Source organism: Aethalodelphis obliquidens, unplaced genomic scaffold (assembly GCF_003676395.1).
Source record: "Aethalodelphis obliquidens isolate GAN/ISIS:26980383/991018 unplaced genomic scaffold, ASM367639v1 scaffold18, whole genome shotgun sequence".
NCBI classification, from domain to species: domain Eukaryota; kingdom Metazoa; phylum Chordata; class Mammalia; order Artiodactyla; family Delphinidae; genus Aethalodelphis; species Aethalodelphis obliquidens.
Genome location: NW_020837962.1, coordinates 904,777 through 923,739, shown reverse-complemented (window position 1 = coordinate 923,739; position 18,963 = coordinate 904,777). Strand labels below are relative to the sequence as shown.

The window sequence follows — 18,963 nt, the reverse complement described above, 5'->3', positions numbered from 1 at the left end:
CTTCATGGCCTTTCTTGAAGGAACTGGCTTCAAATCCTAGGCAAAGGTTGACACTGGCTATATCTGTCACAGGAAGTAAAGGACCCCTCTAAAATTTTCTTAAAGGGTTTGATCCTGGAGAACTTGGATTCTATTCATGGACTCAGAAACGTATCTAAGGTACTCTTGGCATCCCAGGGATCGGCACAAGAGCGTAAGCACCTGCTGCTTTGCAAGGACTCAGTTTCCATCAACGGGTGGGTCCTACACCCCAGCCAACCCTAGACTCCAGCTTATCCCGTGATCGGGATGCACTGGCAGAAAAACTACTCAAAAGCCGTGTCTTGGAGGTGTGATGCTCCCGCCTAAAACTCCTGCCAAGACCTCATCCAGCTTTAAGTATTTGGGTAGCGACAGCAAGGCGGGATTCTCCAAGAGAGAAGACAGACACAAGGCAGGGCTGGCTGGGTCTCTCGAGGAGGAGGTGAAAGCCAGGCCCCAGGTGCCTCACTTCATGTGTGAGGACACTGTCAGGATCCCAGAGAAGTCGCGGCCTCTCAACCCTGTCTTTTGAAGGCCCCGTGCGCTCCCTGAGTCTTGGGTGTCCATCCCCAGTCCGTGAACATGTGCCCATGAGACCTCCAATAAAGGATCTACCTGGACCGCGCCCGGCCCTGTGGTGGCCGCTGTGGCCCTCGTGCACTGAAGATGCAGTTAGCAGCTGGCCCTTGCTCAAGCCCCACGCAACCCCAGTGAGACATCGGGGTGAGAGCTCGTTTCCCTCGCACGCGTGTGTGGAAACCCCACCTTGGGGGGCACATTGCTGGGCTGCGGCCACCATGACCCTGTGCTTTGCTAATTCTGACTTGTGAACCAGACCAGCCGGATGGAAGCCGTTCTCCAGGATGGTACCCAGACAGTGGAGCTGGCATATCTGCTCAACGTGGTGTCTGAGCCAGACGAGGGAGTACGGCACAGCCATGGCCTCTTCATTATTAGGGGCCTGTCACACAGGTAAGAGCCATCCAAGCCACACGCAGCCTCTAAACCCTCAGCACGCGGCGACAGGCCACATCAGTGCCACGTCACACGCCAAAGCGGGAGGGAGGAAGGAAGGAAGGAAAATGGGTAAAGCGATGAGGTCTTCTTGTGTCGATGTTGGTTTTGAAGAAAGACTAAAAGACTAAAGTTTTGAACTAAGATATCTAGGCCTTCAGATTTTGTAGGAATCCCGGGAATTTGCGAGGGCCACAACAGGGGGGCAGGGGGCGGGGGGGGGGGCAGGCTGGCAGAAAGGAAATGGAAACCAAGAGCCACAGACATGAGCCGCGAAGCTGCAGGCATGATACCTGGTGAGTCATTGCGGAGTTTCCTGGGGGAGGGGGCCTCTGAAACAGAGAGAGAGAGTCCCCGGTGGTTACCATCCTCCCATTCAAGTGCAATTTTAATCATCAATGCATTTGCTTCAATTAAATAATTAAAGGCACCTTTAAGTCACCCTTACGGTGGAGCACCTGAAGCCACGAGATCTCAGAGAGCCTGGCACACAAAAGGACGAGCCTTTTTTTCCCCCAATTAAAAAGCAAATTTCTGTCCTTCAGAACTTCTCTGAAGAACTCAGGTGGCTTCCTCCCATTCTGCATATCTGTTCAGGAACGTAAAGGAATCTGAGTAAGCTAGTCCAAAATATCCTTATGGGAACAGAACCTGAACAGACCTGGGCAAGGAGCCCGCAGCAGCCTCGCGTTTTAGTATCATTACTCCGTCCGTTGCCTTTTATGCCCATAGCAAGACAGTAGAGGTGGGCACCCTGGGCGGCTCCTGTGGAGATGCCTGGTGGTGTCAGGAGTGATAGGTGCGTTGTTCGGGCTCTAAGCAGGGCTTGTGTTGAGATTTACCTGCCTGGTAAAACTGTGTGAAACTTGCTCTATAATTTCTTGCTCGCTGAGGAGCTGGCTAGGCTTGCCCACCTCACTCAAGGCTCTAGTGCTTGATTTTGTGCTTTTGTACATCTAGAGGACTCAGAGAAGGTGGAAAAGGTAGGACCCGTCTTCCACTTGTATGTTGTGTGCGTGTTCATATTAACTGTAAAAAATGGTTAGTCCGATGCCAGCCTGTACAGCCCAAGAAGGGTCGTTGTCTGGGGCAGAACCCAAAGAGGGTGGTCGGCATGTGCTGCAAGAATCATCGGTCCCAAGAAAGGGAGCGGGGACAACAAAAGGGTGAGAGAGCTGGGGTGGCTGACTGCTCTCCCACTGCTCAGCCCGCCTCCGAGGAAGGGCAGCATCCAGTCAGCAGCCAAGCAAGTGCTGGGGGGTCCAGCCGTGGGGACGCACCACCCCTCACCTTGCACAGGCAGGGGGCTCCTTCCCAAATCCCTGTGCTCCGAGCCAGTTGCTCTCTTTCCCCTCCTGAAAGGGGTTTGGGCTTTCCCCTTGTCTCGTGCAGTGGTTCTCAGAGTCTGGAGTCGAGATGCCAGGTGATTGCAGAGGGTTCCTAGGTATGCCCTTGGACTGCTGAAGTGCACAGTGAGAAAGGTATTCCCTTTTCCACTCTTAAATACATCTGATTATGTCAGAAAATCTGTTTGGTCCTAATGTCTTGTCATTCCCTTTCTAACTGAGAAGTCTGCCTTCAGGTCATAGTCATCAATTTGTGGCCACAATAGCTAGAATTCACTATTGTTTAGTTTTCACTGTTTCAACTTCATTGTGACCTGTTGATGCAAGGCATGCTGGTTTAACAGTACAGGGGTGGTAGGTTTCATTTGTAAATAGACATATGTATGATTAAATAGTTAATTTCAAAGAAAACATCAAGTCAACAGAAGTACAGGTGGTAAGGCAAAATGGCAAAGGTGGTACGAGAATGCCTGAGGTTGGAGAAACATCACCTCTGACTCAACAATTGAAGGTTTATTCTGTGCCCAGCACTATCCCAGACACTGGGGACGAGTAAGCAGACAAAGCCTCTGTGTTCATGGGCTCGCAGGCCAAGAGTGAGGACAGACTGTGTACGAGATAAGTAAAAGAAATAGCAAGTTCCATGATGACAAGTGGGTAAGAGAGAGGAGAACGGTAAAGAGTAAGGTAGGAAATTCTAGTAACATGGGTGAGTGAACACCTGCAGGCAGGGAAGGAGGGGCCAGCTAGTGCAGCAAGCCGGGGGAGGGGCATTCCAGGCAGAGAGAGCAGCCAGTGCAAGGGCCTTGAGGCAGTGTAGGAAGCGGTGGAGGTGGAGGGGTAATTTAGGAGGCAGAGTACAGAGATCATGTAGGGCCTAGTGGAACTAACCATTGTGAAGATGTTACTTTGGCTGTGAGTGAGGTGGAGCCCCCATAGAGGGCTTCAAGCAAAGGAGGGACGTGATCCAGCTCCATTTCTGTGTTGAGAACAGACTATAAGGGGCCAGCATGGATGCAGAGAGGCCCACAAGGAGGCTGAGAAAGTTGTCTAGGTGGGAGGCGAGGGTAGCTTGGACCAGGGTGGCAAGCAGTGGTTCGATTCTGGATGTAGAGTATTTTTTAAGGGAGAGTTGACCAGATTTCCCAACAGAGTGGATGCAGGGTGTAAAGGAGAGAGAAGAATAAAGAATGAGCACAAGGTTTGTGGCCTGGATTAATGGCAACTTTCAGCTGCGGAGGATTGTGAGAAGAGCTGGTTTTGGTGTGAAGGGGTTCAGTCAGGGCCCAGGTTGGGGTATGTTTAGGTGTGAACTGCCTGTTAGGCATTGAATGGGAATGTCAAGGAAGTCTGGAATCCCAGGAAGTCTGGGCTGGAGATAAACTAGGAAGTCACTAGCTACAGATGGAACTTTGAAGCCACCAGGCTGGTTCAGATCACCTAAGGAATGAGCAGCAGTAGGGGTGGAGAGAGGACCGGGATGGCGCCCTGGGCAGACCAACAGCAACTGGGCTTTGAGATGAGGTACCAGCAGAAGAGGTGAAACACGGCCAGAAAGGTGGGAAGGATACCAGGTGAGGGTGGTATCTGGGAGGCCCAGTAAAGAGGAGCGATGGGCTATAGCATATGCTGCTGAGTCAGGTGAGGACTGAGGACTGACCACTGAGTTAGAGTTTTGTGGTAACAGCAGGGAAGGGGGATTAGGTTTGTTGACCTAATGGAATGACTCAGTGAGAGAGAACATATCACAAGGGGGAAGGGTAGGACTTTCAGGAACAACGTCCTCAGTTAAACAAGATGGGGGGTGGGTCTGATGGTGGGGTGGACCTCAGTTGGTGCTGGACAGTTGAGCACAGAAATGGGAAAAAACAGAGGAAATGAGCATAGATGTAGGGAGGTGTGTCGATAGGGAAGTGGGGGCTTGTCTATACTTCATGATAGTTTCCATTTTTCCATTAAACAGGAAGTAAAGTCATCAGCTGAGTGAGGATGACAGGGATAGTAAGTTTAGGGAGAGTGAACAGCAGATGCCTAAGTGGGGAGGGCTGAGAGGATGGGGGAGGGTGAGAGGAGGCGGGGACTGAGAGGAAGGGGAGGCCAAAGTCCAGGCAGCACTAAGTGAGGTCGGCTTGGTTCCGCCACTTAGAGTTTCCAGCGGAAGTGGCAGCACACCTGTTTGCTTTTCCACACTGCTTTGAGCTGCAGAAGGTTGGCAGTTGGGCTTAATTTGGCTTGTGTTTTAACCAAGTCAGCACAACACAGCAGGAGGGGAGACCAGAGTGTGGAGGATGTGGGAGAGGCCGACCATAACCATGGAGTCGGTGGGGCTGCGAGAGGATGAGAGGATGAGCTGAGGGGTTGGAGACCCCGGCGGAGACAGAGGGAGTGAGCTAAAGAAACGTGGTGGCAGGCAGATGATGGGTGCTTGATGGTCACATTAGGGCTGAGAGTTACTGGGAATGCCCGGGGAGTGGCAGGGTCCTGGAGGAGAGAAGGTCGTGGACTTGAGAGGCTGGATCACCCACCTGCTGTGGGGTGTGAGCGAGTGTGATAGGAAGCACGGAGCTCAAACCTTCAGGGAACCAGGTGGACAAGGGGATGGGAAGGAGCCCTGAGGAGCGGGGGAGCATCCACCCCCTTCAGGCTCGGAGGTTCAGGGGTGTGGGAGAGAAAACAACCGCAGTCCACTTACGGCAGAGGGTCTCAACTGTGGGTGCTGGCCCCCCCGGGGGACGCTGGGGGAAGTGCCACTGCATCTAGTGGCTGGAGGCCAAGGATGCTGCTTAACATCCTACAGTGCACAGGGCAGCCCATGATAAAGAATTATTCAGCCCTGAATGGCAGTAGTGCAGAGAAACGCCGAGTCAGGGAAAGGTGGGGAAGAGAAAGTCCAGAAAAGAGGTTAAGGGAGAAGGGATTCTGCAGCTGTTGATGACACAGCGAAGAAAGGTCTCAGGAGATGGAGGTACTGCCGCCTCCTCCTCCTCACCTGGAGGATGGGATGGGAGCGGTTGTTAGGACAGAAGGGGTGCTGCTCAGAGGGAGGGCCCCTGTGATCTGGGCCCCGCCCACGTCCAGCACACGATGGTGCTGCATACGTGATGCTGAGCCGGAAAGCCACGAGGGCTTTGGGGAAAGGGGCTCTGAGCCACTGTGGAGGCTTCAGGCCGACCCGTGCAGCCAGCCCATGAGATGAGGCCCCCGGGGCTGGTCCCTCACCTGAGCTTGCTCTTGAGCGCCGTCACCTCGCGGCCCATGGCCTCGTTGCTCTCTGTGGCCTCATCCAGCTCCCGCTGCAGCTTCCTGCGGTTGGCGTTGATGCGCTGGGACTCTTCCTCCGCCTCCTCCAGCTGCCTCTTGAGTTGCTTGACCCTCGTGTTTCCTTTCTCAGCCTGTCAAGGAGAGGCCCGAGGGTCAGGGGGGTCTGTGGCAGGGCTTGTGGGGCTGGGAGGGGGCGGGGCAGGGTTACCTGCTCCTTGTACTGCTCTGCCATTTTGCGCTCGTCTTCCACCTGCAGCAGGGCCTCCTTCAGCTTCTTGTCCTTCTGCTTCAGCGACTTGGTGGCCGCCTGTTTCTCTCTGCACACACAGGGGGAGTGGGGATGTTTCGGATGGGGAGGGCCTCCCTAGCAGTCGGTGTGTAAACCAGACCAGCATGGCCCACGGTGGGCACTTTTCCTGAGCCCAAATCAGGGCTCATCCTGAGAATAATGTTCGTCCATGAAAAGGAATGAAGTGCTGACGTCGGCTACAGCATGGGGGAGCCTTGCAAACATGCTCCATGAAAGAAGCCAGTCACAAAAGGCCTCGTGATGTATGATCCCACTTGACGAAATGTCCAGAATAGACAACAGAGACAGAAATTAAATCAGTGGTTGGCTGGGGATGGGAAATAGACGGTGATGGTTAAGGATACAGGGCTGCTTATTGGTGATGACAGCGTTCTGCAGTTGACTTTGGTGAGCGTGTGCCTATGAATTGTACACTGAAAACCACTGAACTGTACACTTTAAATGTGTGAACTGTGTGGTATGTGAGTTATCCGTAAAGCCACCACCGAAAGCAAAAACAGTGCAAGGATCCCGACCCTATCTGATGGTCATGAATGTGCTGTGACCTTACAGCTCAGGGACCGTACTTAAGTGAGAAGCCTTCCCATGTGTCTGTGGGCTGATGATTTGGATGTTTTGTGTACCCATTAATGTGACATCCTGCAGACACAACGTTAGGCAAAGTGACATGAGCTCCTGGGAAGTCTGGCTGACATCACTGAAGAGTCATGCTGCTTAGAGCAGCTAATGTCTCAGAGGCTTACTCCAGGCCAGGCTAGGGCACAGCACCTTCCTATGTTCTCACTCAGTTCTCCCAACACAGCTGCAGTGCAGGTACCACTGAGCTGATTTCTCAGCCAGAAATGATGCCCAGAGAGGCTGACTGACCCCCGACATCCCCGCCACTCACTGGCAAGCCGGCTGTTGTTCGGGCACTGGTCCCACCATACCTGGCCTCCTGCTCGACCTGCTCCTCTAGTTGTGCGATCTTGGCCTCCAGAGCCGCAATGGTGGACTTGAACTTGGACTTGACTGCCCCCTCCATCTCCTGCAGCTTGCTCCGCAGCTCCTTGTTCTGGCGCTCAAGCTGCTGCCGCGCACTTTCATTCTTCTGGGCCGTGCTGCGCTCCGTGGCCAGCTCATTGTTGAGCTGCTCGGCCTGGGGAGGAGGGTGAAGGTCACCAGGTGGAGGGCTTGGGAAGTGCCAGACGGTGCACTGAGATGAACGGCTCCCCCCGCCCCGCAGCCCCCAGCCTTCGTTGGCCTCTGCGCAGGTCCCTGGAGCTGGAGCACCCAGAAGGCCTCCTCCTTCCCTTCCAGCAGCCAGCTCTTTCTTGGCCATCCTTGAAGACCCAGCTCAAGAGGCAGCTCTTCCAGGAAAAGCATCCCGGTGCCACCCAGGCGCCCAGGTCACACGATGGGTCCCCAGCGCCCATCATGGAGCTGGCGCTCAGTGACGTCACTGAGTGCTCACTGTTGTAAGGTGGGGGCTAAGAGCAGGAAGGAGACCGCCAAGGCCCTTGTGGGTGAGCATCGTCTACTGGAGGCAGCACCAAAGGAGGTGCTGCAGGCGGGGTGCTGGTGTGACCGGAAGGGGAGGGAGTGGACGCTCGGGAGCAGACGTGCTGGGTCCCTACTCTCCCGCCTTCGCATTCTCGTCCACCCCCACCGGGGCCTGGCACACAGGAGCCTGTCCTGAAGCCGTGTGAGGCTTGGGACGGGGCGGATCTGAGGCATGTGCTGCCCTGCTCCTGGCTGCCCCGGCCTCACCTGCTGTGTGGCCTTCCGGACTCGGTCACTCATGGCCTCCATGTTGCCTTGCTCTTCCTCCAGCTCCTCCTCCAGCTGCGAGATGCGGGCTTCCAGGCGGCGCTTCTCGTCCTGCAGCGCGTTCCTAAGGGAAAGGCAGCCACTCTGGGGCCTCCAGCCTCCACTCAGAGGCTTAGAGAGCTTCCTCTCTTGGAGAAGCGATGCCTCAGGGTTGCCGCCTTTTATAACTGAGGTTCAGAGAGGCTTAGAGGCTTGTCCAAAGGTACATAGCAGGAAGTGGGGAGCCAATTGGTGTCAGCAAAGCCAGGCCTGGGATGAGGATCAATTCCCTCCTCCCCGACGTCCCCAGATTCCCTGTCCCCGCCATGCCGAATGAGTGAAACTGGCTACACCCTCAAATAGGGTGGAGAACCCCATGACCCCTGTCATAAGCTCAGCTGAACGTTCTATCATTTTCAGCATTAAATGGGGTCCAGGAGACTCTCCTCTGACTGCCTCTCCCTCATCATCTGAGTCTAGGGACCCCCTTCTCCCCATGAGGCTCATACCTTCCAGACACGCTGCTGGCCAGTTCCTCAGCCAGCTCCTCCTTCTCCAGGTCTGCCTGCTTGCGAGCCCTCTCGGCCGCGGCTAGATCCTGGACGGTGGCAGGTGGGGAGCAAGGAAACCTGCTGTCTGCCCGGAAAGGGCTGAGCCCACCCGAGAATCCACCCCGTTCCTGTCACCTGGCCCCCAGCTGCCTCTAAAATGGCTCGGCCTCCTCTGAGTTCAGGGGGAGGCCTGCAGATCCATCAGGGAGGAAACCCTGTGTCTTTCCCCGCCCTCGCTATGGGGCCCACCCGTGTGGAATGCTGGACGAGGGTGCACAAGCTGGGGGTGCCCGGGGCTGCTATCACGGCATCCCCATCAGGGCTCTCGCAGCGAGAAGAAGCCTTTACCTCCTGTAGCTGCATGAGGTCTGCCTCCAAGCTCTTGGCCTTCTTCTCATTCTCTTTGGCCGTGGCAAAGATCTCATCCCGGGAGTTGCGGGCATCTTCCAGCTCTCTCTGGAAGTCCTTCATCTGAGCCTGCGTGGTCAACAGGCGGGACCAGCTAAGAGGTCCTTACTCACCGAGTCCTGCTGCCCAAATTACCTTTCTGTGCCGACCCTAGGATTTCCCACGATTGACTGCAGAGCCCTCAGCCTCACGTGGCCAGGTGGCTGCCTGGGGCACGGTTCTGGATGGGCTCCGCAGACCTAAGAAGCGGTGCTGAGATCTGGGGGCCGCAGCCAAATGCCTGATGTTGCCCCCCCCAAATGTTGCCCCCCCTTGATGTTTCCCCAGGGCAGGAAACAGCCCCCAAAGCTAAAGGGTGATGGAAAAGCACCAGGTGACCAGGCACTGGCGACAGAGGGAGGCCTGTGTCCTCCCACTGCTGCTGACCTGGCTTCCCCCGCGCGCCCGGCCCTTGGGGCGTCACCCACCTGCAGTTTTCGCAGCTGCTTGATAGCTTCCTCTCTCCCCTTGATGGCCGAGTCGGCCTGCAGCTCCAGGTCCTTCAGGTCCCCTTCCAGCTTCTTCTTGGCCGCCACCGCCAGGGCACGTTGCTTTCTCTCGTCTTCCAGTTCCGTCTCGTACTCGTGAAGCTGAGCAAGGAGAGAGACGTGCGCTGCCGGGCAAGGCCGCCCCTAGGATCCCTTCCCAGCGCCCAGGTTTGCATAACCACTTGCAAGGTGGGTTTCTCATCCCCAGGTCAAAGGTGAGAGATCAGAGTCTCCATGAAGCCAGGAAGTGGAGGTGGGAGGAAGGAAGCAGGCTGCCCCACCTCCCCTTCCCCCCTTTCCTTCCTCCTCACAGATTACCTGCCTCTGGAGCTGCCTCCTCTTTTCTTCATTCTGCTCATCCCGGGCCTGGAGATCCCGCTCGAACTGGCCCTTCAGGGCCTGCATGTTGACCTCCAGCCTCAGCTTGGCATCTTCTGTCGCCTGCAGCTCATCCTCGAGCTCTTCCAGCTGGGTCTTCATCTCCTCCATCTGGGTTTCCAGGGCTCGCTTGGACTTCTCCAGCTCATGGACCTTTTACGTAAGGGTCGACGTCATGAAGATGGTCGGGCAGCCCCCAGGGACAGCTCATCAAGGTCAGGGAGATGGCTTTTGCCACTCTCAAGATGCATGACCAGGAGTCCAGACCAGAGCCATCCTCTCGGAACCCTTGACTCAGAACCCACCCCCAAATGCAGTTCTCAACCAGGCCCCTTCTTTGCATCAGCCTGAGGGACTCCTTCCAATTCCTGAGTATTCCTTAGCATGAAGGAGGCATGGAGCCCCCTCCTTCCCCCGTGGACTGATAAATAGCACAGAGAGTGGGTGGGTGAAACGTAGACAAGCAAAGATGATGAAGAGCCACTTACGTTCTTGCCCACGTCGTCCTTGGAGCTAACCAGATCCTCCATCTCAGCTTTGAGCATTTTGTTGGTCCTCTCAAGCTCCTCTTTGGCTTCTAAGGCCTCCTCAAGGGCCCGTGCCAGCGACAGGGCCTTGGTTTCCTTCTCCCTGGCTTCTGCCTCGGCTCTGTCCCTTTCATCCGCATATTTGGAAGAGATGTTTTTCTCCTCAGCCAACAACTGCAACACAGCAGAAGACCCAGAGGTGAGCTCTAGGCATGCCTGAGGGTCGGCTGCATTGAACTGCAAATATGGGGAAGAAGCCTTGTGTCCTGGTGCAGGTGGAAGGAAGTCAGGTGTCTAAGCAAACAGTTTATAATAAGACTGCTCCCCGACTTCGAGGTCAACCTTCTGCAGAGCCAGCATCCACTGAATCTCTGTGCTTGGAAGTCACTGACGCTGCCCATGTTGGTTAGAATGTGCTGTGACCGAGGTCAGGGTGACATTTAATCCTCCCAGAGTCCAATTATTCTTTTGTTTCATGGCCACAGTCGCTCGCTCACAAGAGTAGCCTATGAGCCGCGGTAGGGCAATGGTGAGTGGTGGATGGATCTGCACATAGTTCCCCCTCTGCCTGGAGAAGCAGTTCCAAGAACACAGCATACTGACGTTAATCTCAGCTTTTGAAAGAGAGAGCAGTACACGCCGTAACATCCAAAACCCAGACTGCCAGAATTCCACAAAGACAGGCAAGTAACAGGGACTCCCAAACAGCAGTCAACACAAAAACTCTCCACTGTTTGCGACAGGAAAATAATAAAGCAGCCTCAGACCCTGGGCCAGGTAATGAGACCGCAGATTAGAAGCAATGAGGACAAGCTGTCAGCACAGGGAAGGGATGGTTGGTAGAAGAGGGAAGAATCCCAAAGTACAATCCCAAAACTGAATTTTGGAATAAATCCCAAGTCACTTGTAAACCAAATCATATTTACTAAATCTGAGTAACATATATTAAAAGTTGGTATTTCGGGGTTTGGGTCATACAGGTGTATGCATTTATCAGAACTCAGTGAGTGTATGCTTAAGATTTACACATTTCATTGTATGTATTCAAGGGAAGAAAAAATACTTTAAAAAATGAACCCTAGTTTTTATATGCAATGCTGAGGTATCAAGGGGAGATGTACAGATGTCTGTAATTTGCTTTGAAATGCATCCAAAAGATATAAATGACAGATGCAATACACCCTTATAAATAGTGTGTGATAAAGTCTGCCTGGTGAAGCATTAATGATTGAAGCCAGGTGGTGGTGTACAGGTGTTCACGGTATAGTGCTTTCCGCTTTGCTGTGTGCTCAAGACTCTCTGTGATGAAATGTTAGGGAACAGTGGTATTTCAAGGGTAGATCCTTTAAATTACTTGGAAATCTCAGCAGGCACTCAGTAAATACTCGCTTAGTAATAAAATCAGTAAACCTCATTCCTTATCAGGGCTAGAGCCCAAGGCATGACTGGGTTTCTAGATGGCCCTTATGGTGGTGGGACCCGGAAAGTCACAGTCACTGAGGCTTTGCCACTCTCCTCCCTCTGACCAAGAAGCCCTAACTACTGTTTCACACAGAGCAGGCTAGGCTTCCATCGCATCCAGCAAAGCCTGGATGGGATGCTGACACACACGCAGCAGCCACACTGGATACTTTGCAGACCCAATTCCCCCCAGCCAGGGTCCATGAGCAGAGTGGAGGGCCCTCTAGCCCCTACCTGATCAAACTTCTTCTGCTTCTTTTCCAGGTTGGACACCAGTTGCCGCTGGTTGTCCAAATCAACGACCAGGTCGTCCAGCTCTTGCTGAAGCCTGTTCTTGGTCTTTTCCAGTTTGTCATAAGCAGCTGCCTTCTCTTCGTACTGCTGGGTGAGGCCTTCAATTTCCTTCTGGAACCTCTTCTTGCCCTCTTCCAGGGATTCCACGGTGCTGGCAAAGTCTTGCAGTTTCTTCTTCGAATCGGAGAGCTGAAATGGCAGTGTCCAGGGTGGGGTGAGAGGAGGGTGGTGAGGGATTCCCATCCCTGCGCCCCTGAGAAGCAAAGACCACCGACTCATTGAAGAAACGCAACAGCAGGGGGAGCCAGCGAGCCAATCAAAATGGCGCCACCATTCTACCACAATCACATCGGAGCCACTGATCTACCCTTAAGGGCTCAGGCCCAGAAATGCAAGGACATGCAGGGGCACCTGGATGTTCAGAGTGGAGATGTGGCGCTCCAGGTTCTGCTTGGCCTCCATCTCCTCATCCAGCTGGTCCTGTAGGCTGTTCTTCTCATCCTCCAGCTGGCGCAGCTTGGTGGACACATTGAGCTTCTGCCGGGTTTCTTCTTGAAGCAGCTCCTATGGAAATGACACATGGAAGTCTAGCGGCCCACCCCCAGGAAGGTCGTACCCCAGGTGCCTCTGGCTGATGTGGCACGATACCCACCTGGGTGTCCTGGAGCTGGGACCCAAGGGATGCCACGTCCTTGGCCAGTTTGATGGCCTTCCCCTCTGCCTCGTTGAGCAGCCCCGTGACACTCTCAACTTCATTCTGAGGGTGCCAAGAGACTGGTTAGTCGGAACCTCTAGAACAGGATCCTCATTAAGAGGAGCCCTTTGTACTCAGTGATAGGCCTTGGGGTATCCACTGCAAAATACCCATGAGCTAGGCGGCCTGGTCATGGTCACTCCATGCCCCCCCAGGGAAGCACATCACGTACAAGTTGCAATCTCTGGCTGTAGACTCTGGTTCTAGGACCCTGTTAGAGCCCTGTTAGACTGTAGTTAGACTGTGCTGACTGGGCCCTGATCCCTCTAAATGGATCCTGGATCCTTGCCAAGGTTGGCAAAGATGAAGCAGCAGGTCTGAGGCTCCAGACACTGAACAATGTTCTGGGCTCACTCACTCCCTAAAGTGGGGGAAGGGACTGCAGGTGGCACTTCCACTGCCAGGGGTCCTGTCCCTACCACCCCTCTTCTTCACCCCTGCTCTTTGCCCTTTCACTGACCCTTGTGGCAAAACCAAAGACGCAGACACTAAAGGTAAAAGCCTTCTAACTTTCCTCTGCCTTTTACTCCAGGAGCTGGTATCTCTGAGCAAGTCCTTTCGGAGATACCTGCACACCATCTGTTCTCTTCCCATTTACAGTAAGGATGTAAATGATCTTGACTCCACTCCTTCAGGACGTTGCTTGTCTTAGGATAGCAAAACCCCTGTGCCCAACTGCATGTGGAAAAATTCATACTTAACGCTGCCCTGCACCCTCATCCCAGGCTCTAGGTGCATTAAATCTTTATCAGAAGTGGGGCCATATCCCACGAATGGCAGGTCAGGCCAAATGTCTATTCAAAGCTAATTAAGACCAAAGAAAACCAGACCATGTCATTCTTCAGCTTAAAACCCATCAGTGGTTTCCCATCACTCAGAGTAAAGACCAACATACATATAATGGGGCCTTGAAGGCCCTGTGTCCTCCGGCCACAACCTACCTCTCCAATCCTATTTTGTGCCACATTTCCCCTTCCATTCGGCATCTAGCTCTACTGGCCTTACGTGATCTCTTCTAATTTCCCACTTGCTGCCGGGCCTTTACACATGCTGCTCCCTCTGCCTATAAGTAGATAGACTTCTTACCTGTCAGACTATACATCTTAGGGAAGCCTTTCCTGACCCCTCCTCCTGCAGCCCAGGCACCCATATTATTTACACTTATTGCATTATATGCCTCTGCTTTCCAGCATCATTTTACATTCATTTATGTGGTTATTAACGTCTTACCCTCCACTAGTCTGGAGTTCTCCTGGGGCAGGGACAGTGTCTGTCTGCTTCCTTGCTCTTGTATCTCAGGATTAAACATGGTGCCTGGCATACAGCAGGCACTCAATAAATACTCAATGAGTGGAAGAGAGTTTTTAAACATTAAATTGAATAGGGCGACCATCTCATCTCCCCAAGGAATGTAACTAGAGGAAACGGACTTGCTTTGCCACGAGAGAGGCTTTGTTAGCTGGAAGAGCCTCATCCCTCAAGGGTCGGTCCCAGCGAAGCCTGCCTCACCTGCAGTTTGTGGACCTTGTCATTGAGCTCGGCCCGGGCCCGTTCCCCATCGCTGCACTTGGACTGCAGCTCCTGCAGCTGCACCTCCAGCTTCTTCTTCTTGTGCTCCACCTCCTGCTTGGCTTGGCTCAGGACACGCAGCTCTCCAGCCAGGTCTGCGTTCTCTTTCTCCAGCGCCTGCTTGTTCTTGTCCAGGTTGGCCTTGGCCTGGCCAGAGAGGCAGAGGGGAGGGAAGGTGTTACAGCCGTGGCTGAGTGAGCATTTAAGATAGGGACCTGTGCTGTCGGGGGTTCTTTCTCTTTCCTTTCCCCTCCCTCAGTAAGTCCAGGGACCTGTGCCCCCTGCCTCAGGGGAGGGACACGACACAGTGAAGAACACACAATCACCAGTAAGACTTTTTGGACTCCATTTTCCTAAAGCTCAGAGGTTGCAAACTGGCATCCCCTGGGCTGCATCAACCCTGCCATCCTGTCCTGTTTAATCCATGCAGTACCTTTTAACATTTTAATTAAGAAATACCACATAAAAATCTGGATTCCCAGCTTCTTTTTTTAAAAATCAAATGTTCTATTTCATGGCTAGGTGGTGGTTACACTAATGAATACATTTGTCAAAATTATTGAACTATACATTTAAAATTGGTGAATTTTGCTGCATATACCTCTGTAAGTCTGACTTTCAAAAAAACAAACTAAAGATCTGGAAACAGAGGTCTTGCCTTCCTCCAAGGTAACAGTCAGCTGGATCTACATAGCAGCCAGCCCTGTAAATAGGGCAATCACACTCCACTTGGCCCCAGTCCCCACCATTCCCTATTGTCCATCAGATTTATCATTGAATGTACACTGCCATTTCTGTGAAAGTTTAGAGAAAGTTATTTTATCTAACTAGCTCATGTAGGTGCATGAGTTTCTCCAAGAAAAAAAGTATTTTGGGAAAAAGCAGAAGAAGGGAGGAGCCTTCTCCCAGGGCTGTAGGGAGGAGGAAAGAAGCAAGAGAGAAGTGTGGGTCTCAAGAGCAGAGGAATCAACAGTGGGCTCATCCTCAGCCCCAGGAAGGTGCTGTGCAGTGTCCAGGCAGCCTCAGAAGCCATTCCTCTGCTCCAGGTGTGACTAAGAGCTGCTGGGACCTCAGACAGGGACAAAGTGCCTCTTAGGGTAATAGTGCAGATTGATGAGCAAGGACCCTGGGGGACCTCACGGGATCTGGGCTCCCCAAAAACCTTTTTCCCAGAATGGTGGCAACGCTATACACATGTAAGGGGATTCAAGATAGGAATGATGTTACAACTTTTTCCCAACAATCTGAAAAGTTACTAGAGGTCAAATAGTCCTCTTTTTCAACGCTCCTGAGATGGTGGACAGGCGTTCCCAGCCTCTTCTTTCTTATACAGGTCAGACGTGGATGCTGTCTGCTGGTGGCGTGAACAACTGAGTCTTTCCAAAGAGTCCAGGCTGTGAATCCGGGGTGTGGCTTCCAGCCCCTGCTCACCTCTGACAGCCACCTGGCTCGGTGCTGGTCAGTTACCTTTCCAGGCCCCACTCTTCCAAACACAGAGTAAGAGGGACACGTACACCTTACCACTGTCTGGAGGCCTTACTATTCAGAAGGTGGGAAGAGCCCATTTGGGTTCAGATGCTATCACAATAAAAAATAACTTCTGAACATAAAAAAGGGAAGACAATTAAAAGGGGAAATACATGTTGTAGATAAAATTAGCAAGGGCTTACTTATCCAACACATATAAAGAACGGACAGAATGCTGAAGATTCATATTCAGACCCCATGTGACAAGTGACAAGGGGACATGAACAGGCGTCCTTTTCTCCATTTGGAGCATGAGGGGTGTTCAGTCTGGCACAGCACGTTTCAGCATGGGGCCTGGAGATTTGCATTTTAGCAAAGGTCACGAGTGAAATTAAATGAGTCAGTGTCCGTAAAACTTTGGAACAGTGGCATATAAACAGTGCCGTATGAGGGATTGCTGGCGTTATTTAAATGTACGGGAAAATTCTGAGATTCTGATAGAACCGGTCGTGAACCAGCTCATAGAAGAACATTTACTTTGATTGGCGATAGAAACAAATGCAAACTCCAACAATTTTTAGGTAACGCAACAGCCATTTAATCTAGAAAGTGCAGGGGGGAAGCCGTAGCGCTGAGGATGGTATAATTCAGACTCTTAGGGAAGCAACCTGGCAGGATGTCGTAAGCTAAAAAATTTCCCTCCTGGGAATGAAATACAAGGAAATTCTCCAAAGGGAGAGAAAGTTCCCGATATGAAGCATTCAGAGTAGAGCTATTTAACTGTCTCAAGTCCCATATACCCCAAGTAGCCAACCATGGGAGAAAGAAAGATTAGATCTAGCCATTCTCAAACTACACCTGCGGACTTCCCTGGTGGTGCACTGGTTAAGAATCTGCCTGCCAATGCAGGGGGCATGTGTTGGAGCCCTGGTCCGGGAAGATCCCACATGCCATGGAGCAACTAAGCCCGTGCACCGCAACTACTGAGCCTGCGCTCTAGAGCCCGTGAGCCTAAAGCCCATGCTCTGCAACAAGAGAAGCCACCCTAATGAGAAGCCCGCACACAGCAACGAGGAGAAGCCCCCGCTTGCCGCAACTAGAGAAAGCCCGCGCACAGCAACGAAAACCCAACACAGCCAAAATAAATAATTAAAAAAAAAACTACAGCAGGGAGAGCTGTCTTGCTACTCAAATCAAATAATGATAGTCTTCTTCTGATCTGCAGAGAAATGAAGATGGCTAGAAGGTTCTCAGTGTTGTTAACTTCCCAGAAGTTGTGCTAAACTTTGCTTATCCATAAGAGCAGTGTATAGTATACCCTACCCTGGAGAGGCTAAGAAGTGGGTTCAGAGCCAGACTGCTTGGACGCTCGCTGACTAGCTGTGTGACCTCTAGGTGCTCTGGACCTCAGTTCCTTCATGTGTAAAATGAGCTTCATTGTACCTATCCCAGTGGGTGGTTGTAAAGATTAATCAGCAGAATATACAGTAAGCACTTAATAAATGCTGGCTGTCATCACTCTCATTCGAATTGTTGTAGCTTGTTATTGGTCTCAGTATAGACACTGATATGTAGTTATTTGAAGCTGTTGACATATGGTTCTTGATATTTTGTTGTCACAAAAAAAGCATCGCAACTCACCCTCTTGAACTGCTCCAGCTGCTCAGTGAGCTCCTCCACGGCCTGCGTGTGCTTCTGCCTCATCTCCTGCACCTGGGCCTCGTGGGACCGAGTCTCCTCGTCCAGGGCCTTCTTCAGCATCGACACCTCCTGCTCCCTCTTGGCCCTGGACAGGAAGAATACAGTGGCTGGCGGTGGAGGAGACAGCGGTTCACCTCAGACAGTACTGTGCAGAAGAACGAGCGCTCTCCCGGGTGACCTTGGGGGAGTCACCTAACCTCTCTGGACCTGGAATTTCCTCAAAACGAGGAGCATACTACCTGCCCAGAATCTCCCAGGGCTGGCAAACAAATACACAAAATACACAAAATACAGCACATGATATTGTTGGAAGAATGCAAAGTGAATTGCAAACTGTACCGTAAATATTAACATTAGCTCTTATTTACTGAGCATGCACAATATGCCAGGCCCTGACCTAAGTTCATCTCATATAATATTCAGAGTGACCCTAAGAGGCAAGAATATCATCGTTTCTATTTTATAGATGAGGAAACTAAAGCTAAGAAAGTAAGCAGCTTGCCCAAGCTGTTGAAACCATTGTGATAGGGCGAGAATTTGAACCCAAACAGTCTGACTCTGTGCCCATGCTCTGAGCCATTGCACTGGGCCAGTGGGAATGGAGAAGAACACTGTGCTGGCTTCTAGGCCCAGATAAGTGATGTAGCACAAAACCCAAAATGTGGGAAATAATTCTCCATGTTAGCGCTTGATACAGGGTGCACTCAAAGCACATTTGTGTATTTGTTGAATGAATAAGCGATCTAGTTTCACAAAAGTCAGGCAGTAACTTTCATTATCTGGCAGGTGACCCGTTCTTTTGGTGGCTTTTGTTTTTGTGTTTTTTGGTTGTTGTTGGCTGTTAGCCTGCAGTGACTCTTTAATCAGAGACCAATCTAATAAATATTATTTTGAAAATTTAACACACACAGGAAAAGACAGGAATGAAATCCCCCAAAATGTTAACTGTGGTGGGACTGGGGGTGATGCTTTTGGTATCTACTTTCCTACAGTTTTCAAATCATTCTCTAATTGAGTATATCCTCTGACTGTGATGCAAAATAAGATTAAAAGTAAGCATGCTTATATTAGTTAAAGCAAAATACAATCAGGCCGATAAACGTAGGGCCTGAGGAACCCCATGACCCAGGATCTGCTCAGGTTTGCCCCTCTCCACCGTCGCATCAGCGTGGTGGGCCAGTGGGGCGGGGGCCCCTCACCTAAGCTCCTGTTGGGTGGCCGTGCTGTCTAGCGTGTCCTCCAGCTCCGTCTTCAGTGCCTCCAGCTCCTCCCCAAGGTCCCGCTTCTGCTTCTCAGCTTTGCTCCTCGCAGCCCGTTCTGAGTCCAGGTCCTCCTGGAGGTCTGAGATGTGACCCTCCAGCTCCCGGATCTTCTTCAGGGCGTTGTTCTTCTGAGCGATTTCATCATCAAGCCTGCCGGGGACAGATCCCCAGAATTAAGACCCTGGGGTCCTGAGCCCCCTGCTATCCATCCCACAATGTGGCCAAAAATGGCTTTATGGAACCAGCCATTTGGGTTCCATACATATCAAAACATGTTTCGCTCATGTCCCGAGACACAGCAGACCACTTCTTGCCATGCTGGAC

At 52.2% G+C, this 18,963-nt stretch overlaps 2 protein-coding genes across 7 annotated transcripts in view; one reads left to right on the top strand and one right to left on the bottom strand.

Annotated features, from left to right (window-relative positions):
• NDE1 (nudE neurodevelopment protein 1) overlaps positions 1–9,341 on the top strand; it is a 48,007-nt gene extending 38,666 nt beyond the window's left edge. Inside the window, exons 10-11 of one of the 4 annotated variants that reach the window (XM_027117295.1) lie at positions 857–993; positions 2,428–2,503. In XM_027117295.1, the coding sequence (XP_026973096.1) occupies positions 857–993; positions 2,428–2,462 (172 nt within the window). In that variant the 3' untranslated portion in view covers positions 2,463–2,503. Of the gene's footprint in view, positions 1–105; positions 994–2,427; positions 2,504–9,307 lie in introns of those variants that run through there. The other 3 variants (XR_003435065.1, XM_027117299.1, XM_027117298.1) reach the window with 3 other exon arrangements.
• MYH11 (myosin heavy chain 11) overlaps positions 1–18,963 on the bottom strand; it is a 127,950-nt gene that overhangs the window by 2,530 nt on the left and 106,457 nt on the right. For 2 of the 3 annotated variants that reach the window (XM_027117294.1, XM_027117293.1), the window contains exons 26-41: positions 18,577–18,789; positions 17,318–17,462; positions 14,150–14,356; positions 12,539–12,643; positions 12,298–12,450; positions 11,827–12,075; positions 10,093–10,305; positions 9,545–9,757; positions 9,167–9,328; positions 8,640–8,768; positions 8,250–8,338; positions 7,702–7,825; positions 6,882–7,090; positions 5,851–5,959; positions 5,601–5,773; positions 1,329–1,367 (exon numbers count right to left, since the gene is read on the bottom strand). In XM_027117294.1, coding sequence (XP_026973095.1) covers positions 1,337–1,367; positions 5,601–5,773; positions 5,851–5,959; positions 6,882–7,090; positions 7,702–7,825; positions 8,250–8,338; positions 8,640–8,768; positions 9,167–9,328; positions 9,545–9,757; positions 10,093–10,305; positions 11,827–12,075; positions 12,298–12,450; positions 12,539–12,643; positions 14,150–14,356; positions 17,318–17,462; positions 18,577–18,789 — 2,524 coding nt within the window. In that variant the 3' untranslated portion in view covers positions 1,329–1,336. The remainder of the gene's footprint in view (positions 1–1,328; positions 1,368–5,600; positions 5,774–5,850; positions 5,960–6,881; positions 7,091–7,701; positions 7,826–8,249; positions 8,339–8,639; positions 8,769–9,166; positions 9,329–9,544; positions 9,758–10,092; positions 10,306–11,826; positions 12,076–12,297; positions 12,451–12,538; positions 12,644–14,149; positions 14,357–17,317; positions 17,463–18,576; positions 18,790–18,963) is intronic. The other variant, XM_027117292.1, reaches the window with a different exon arrangement.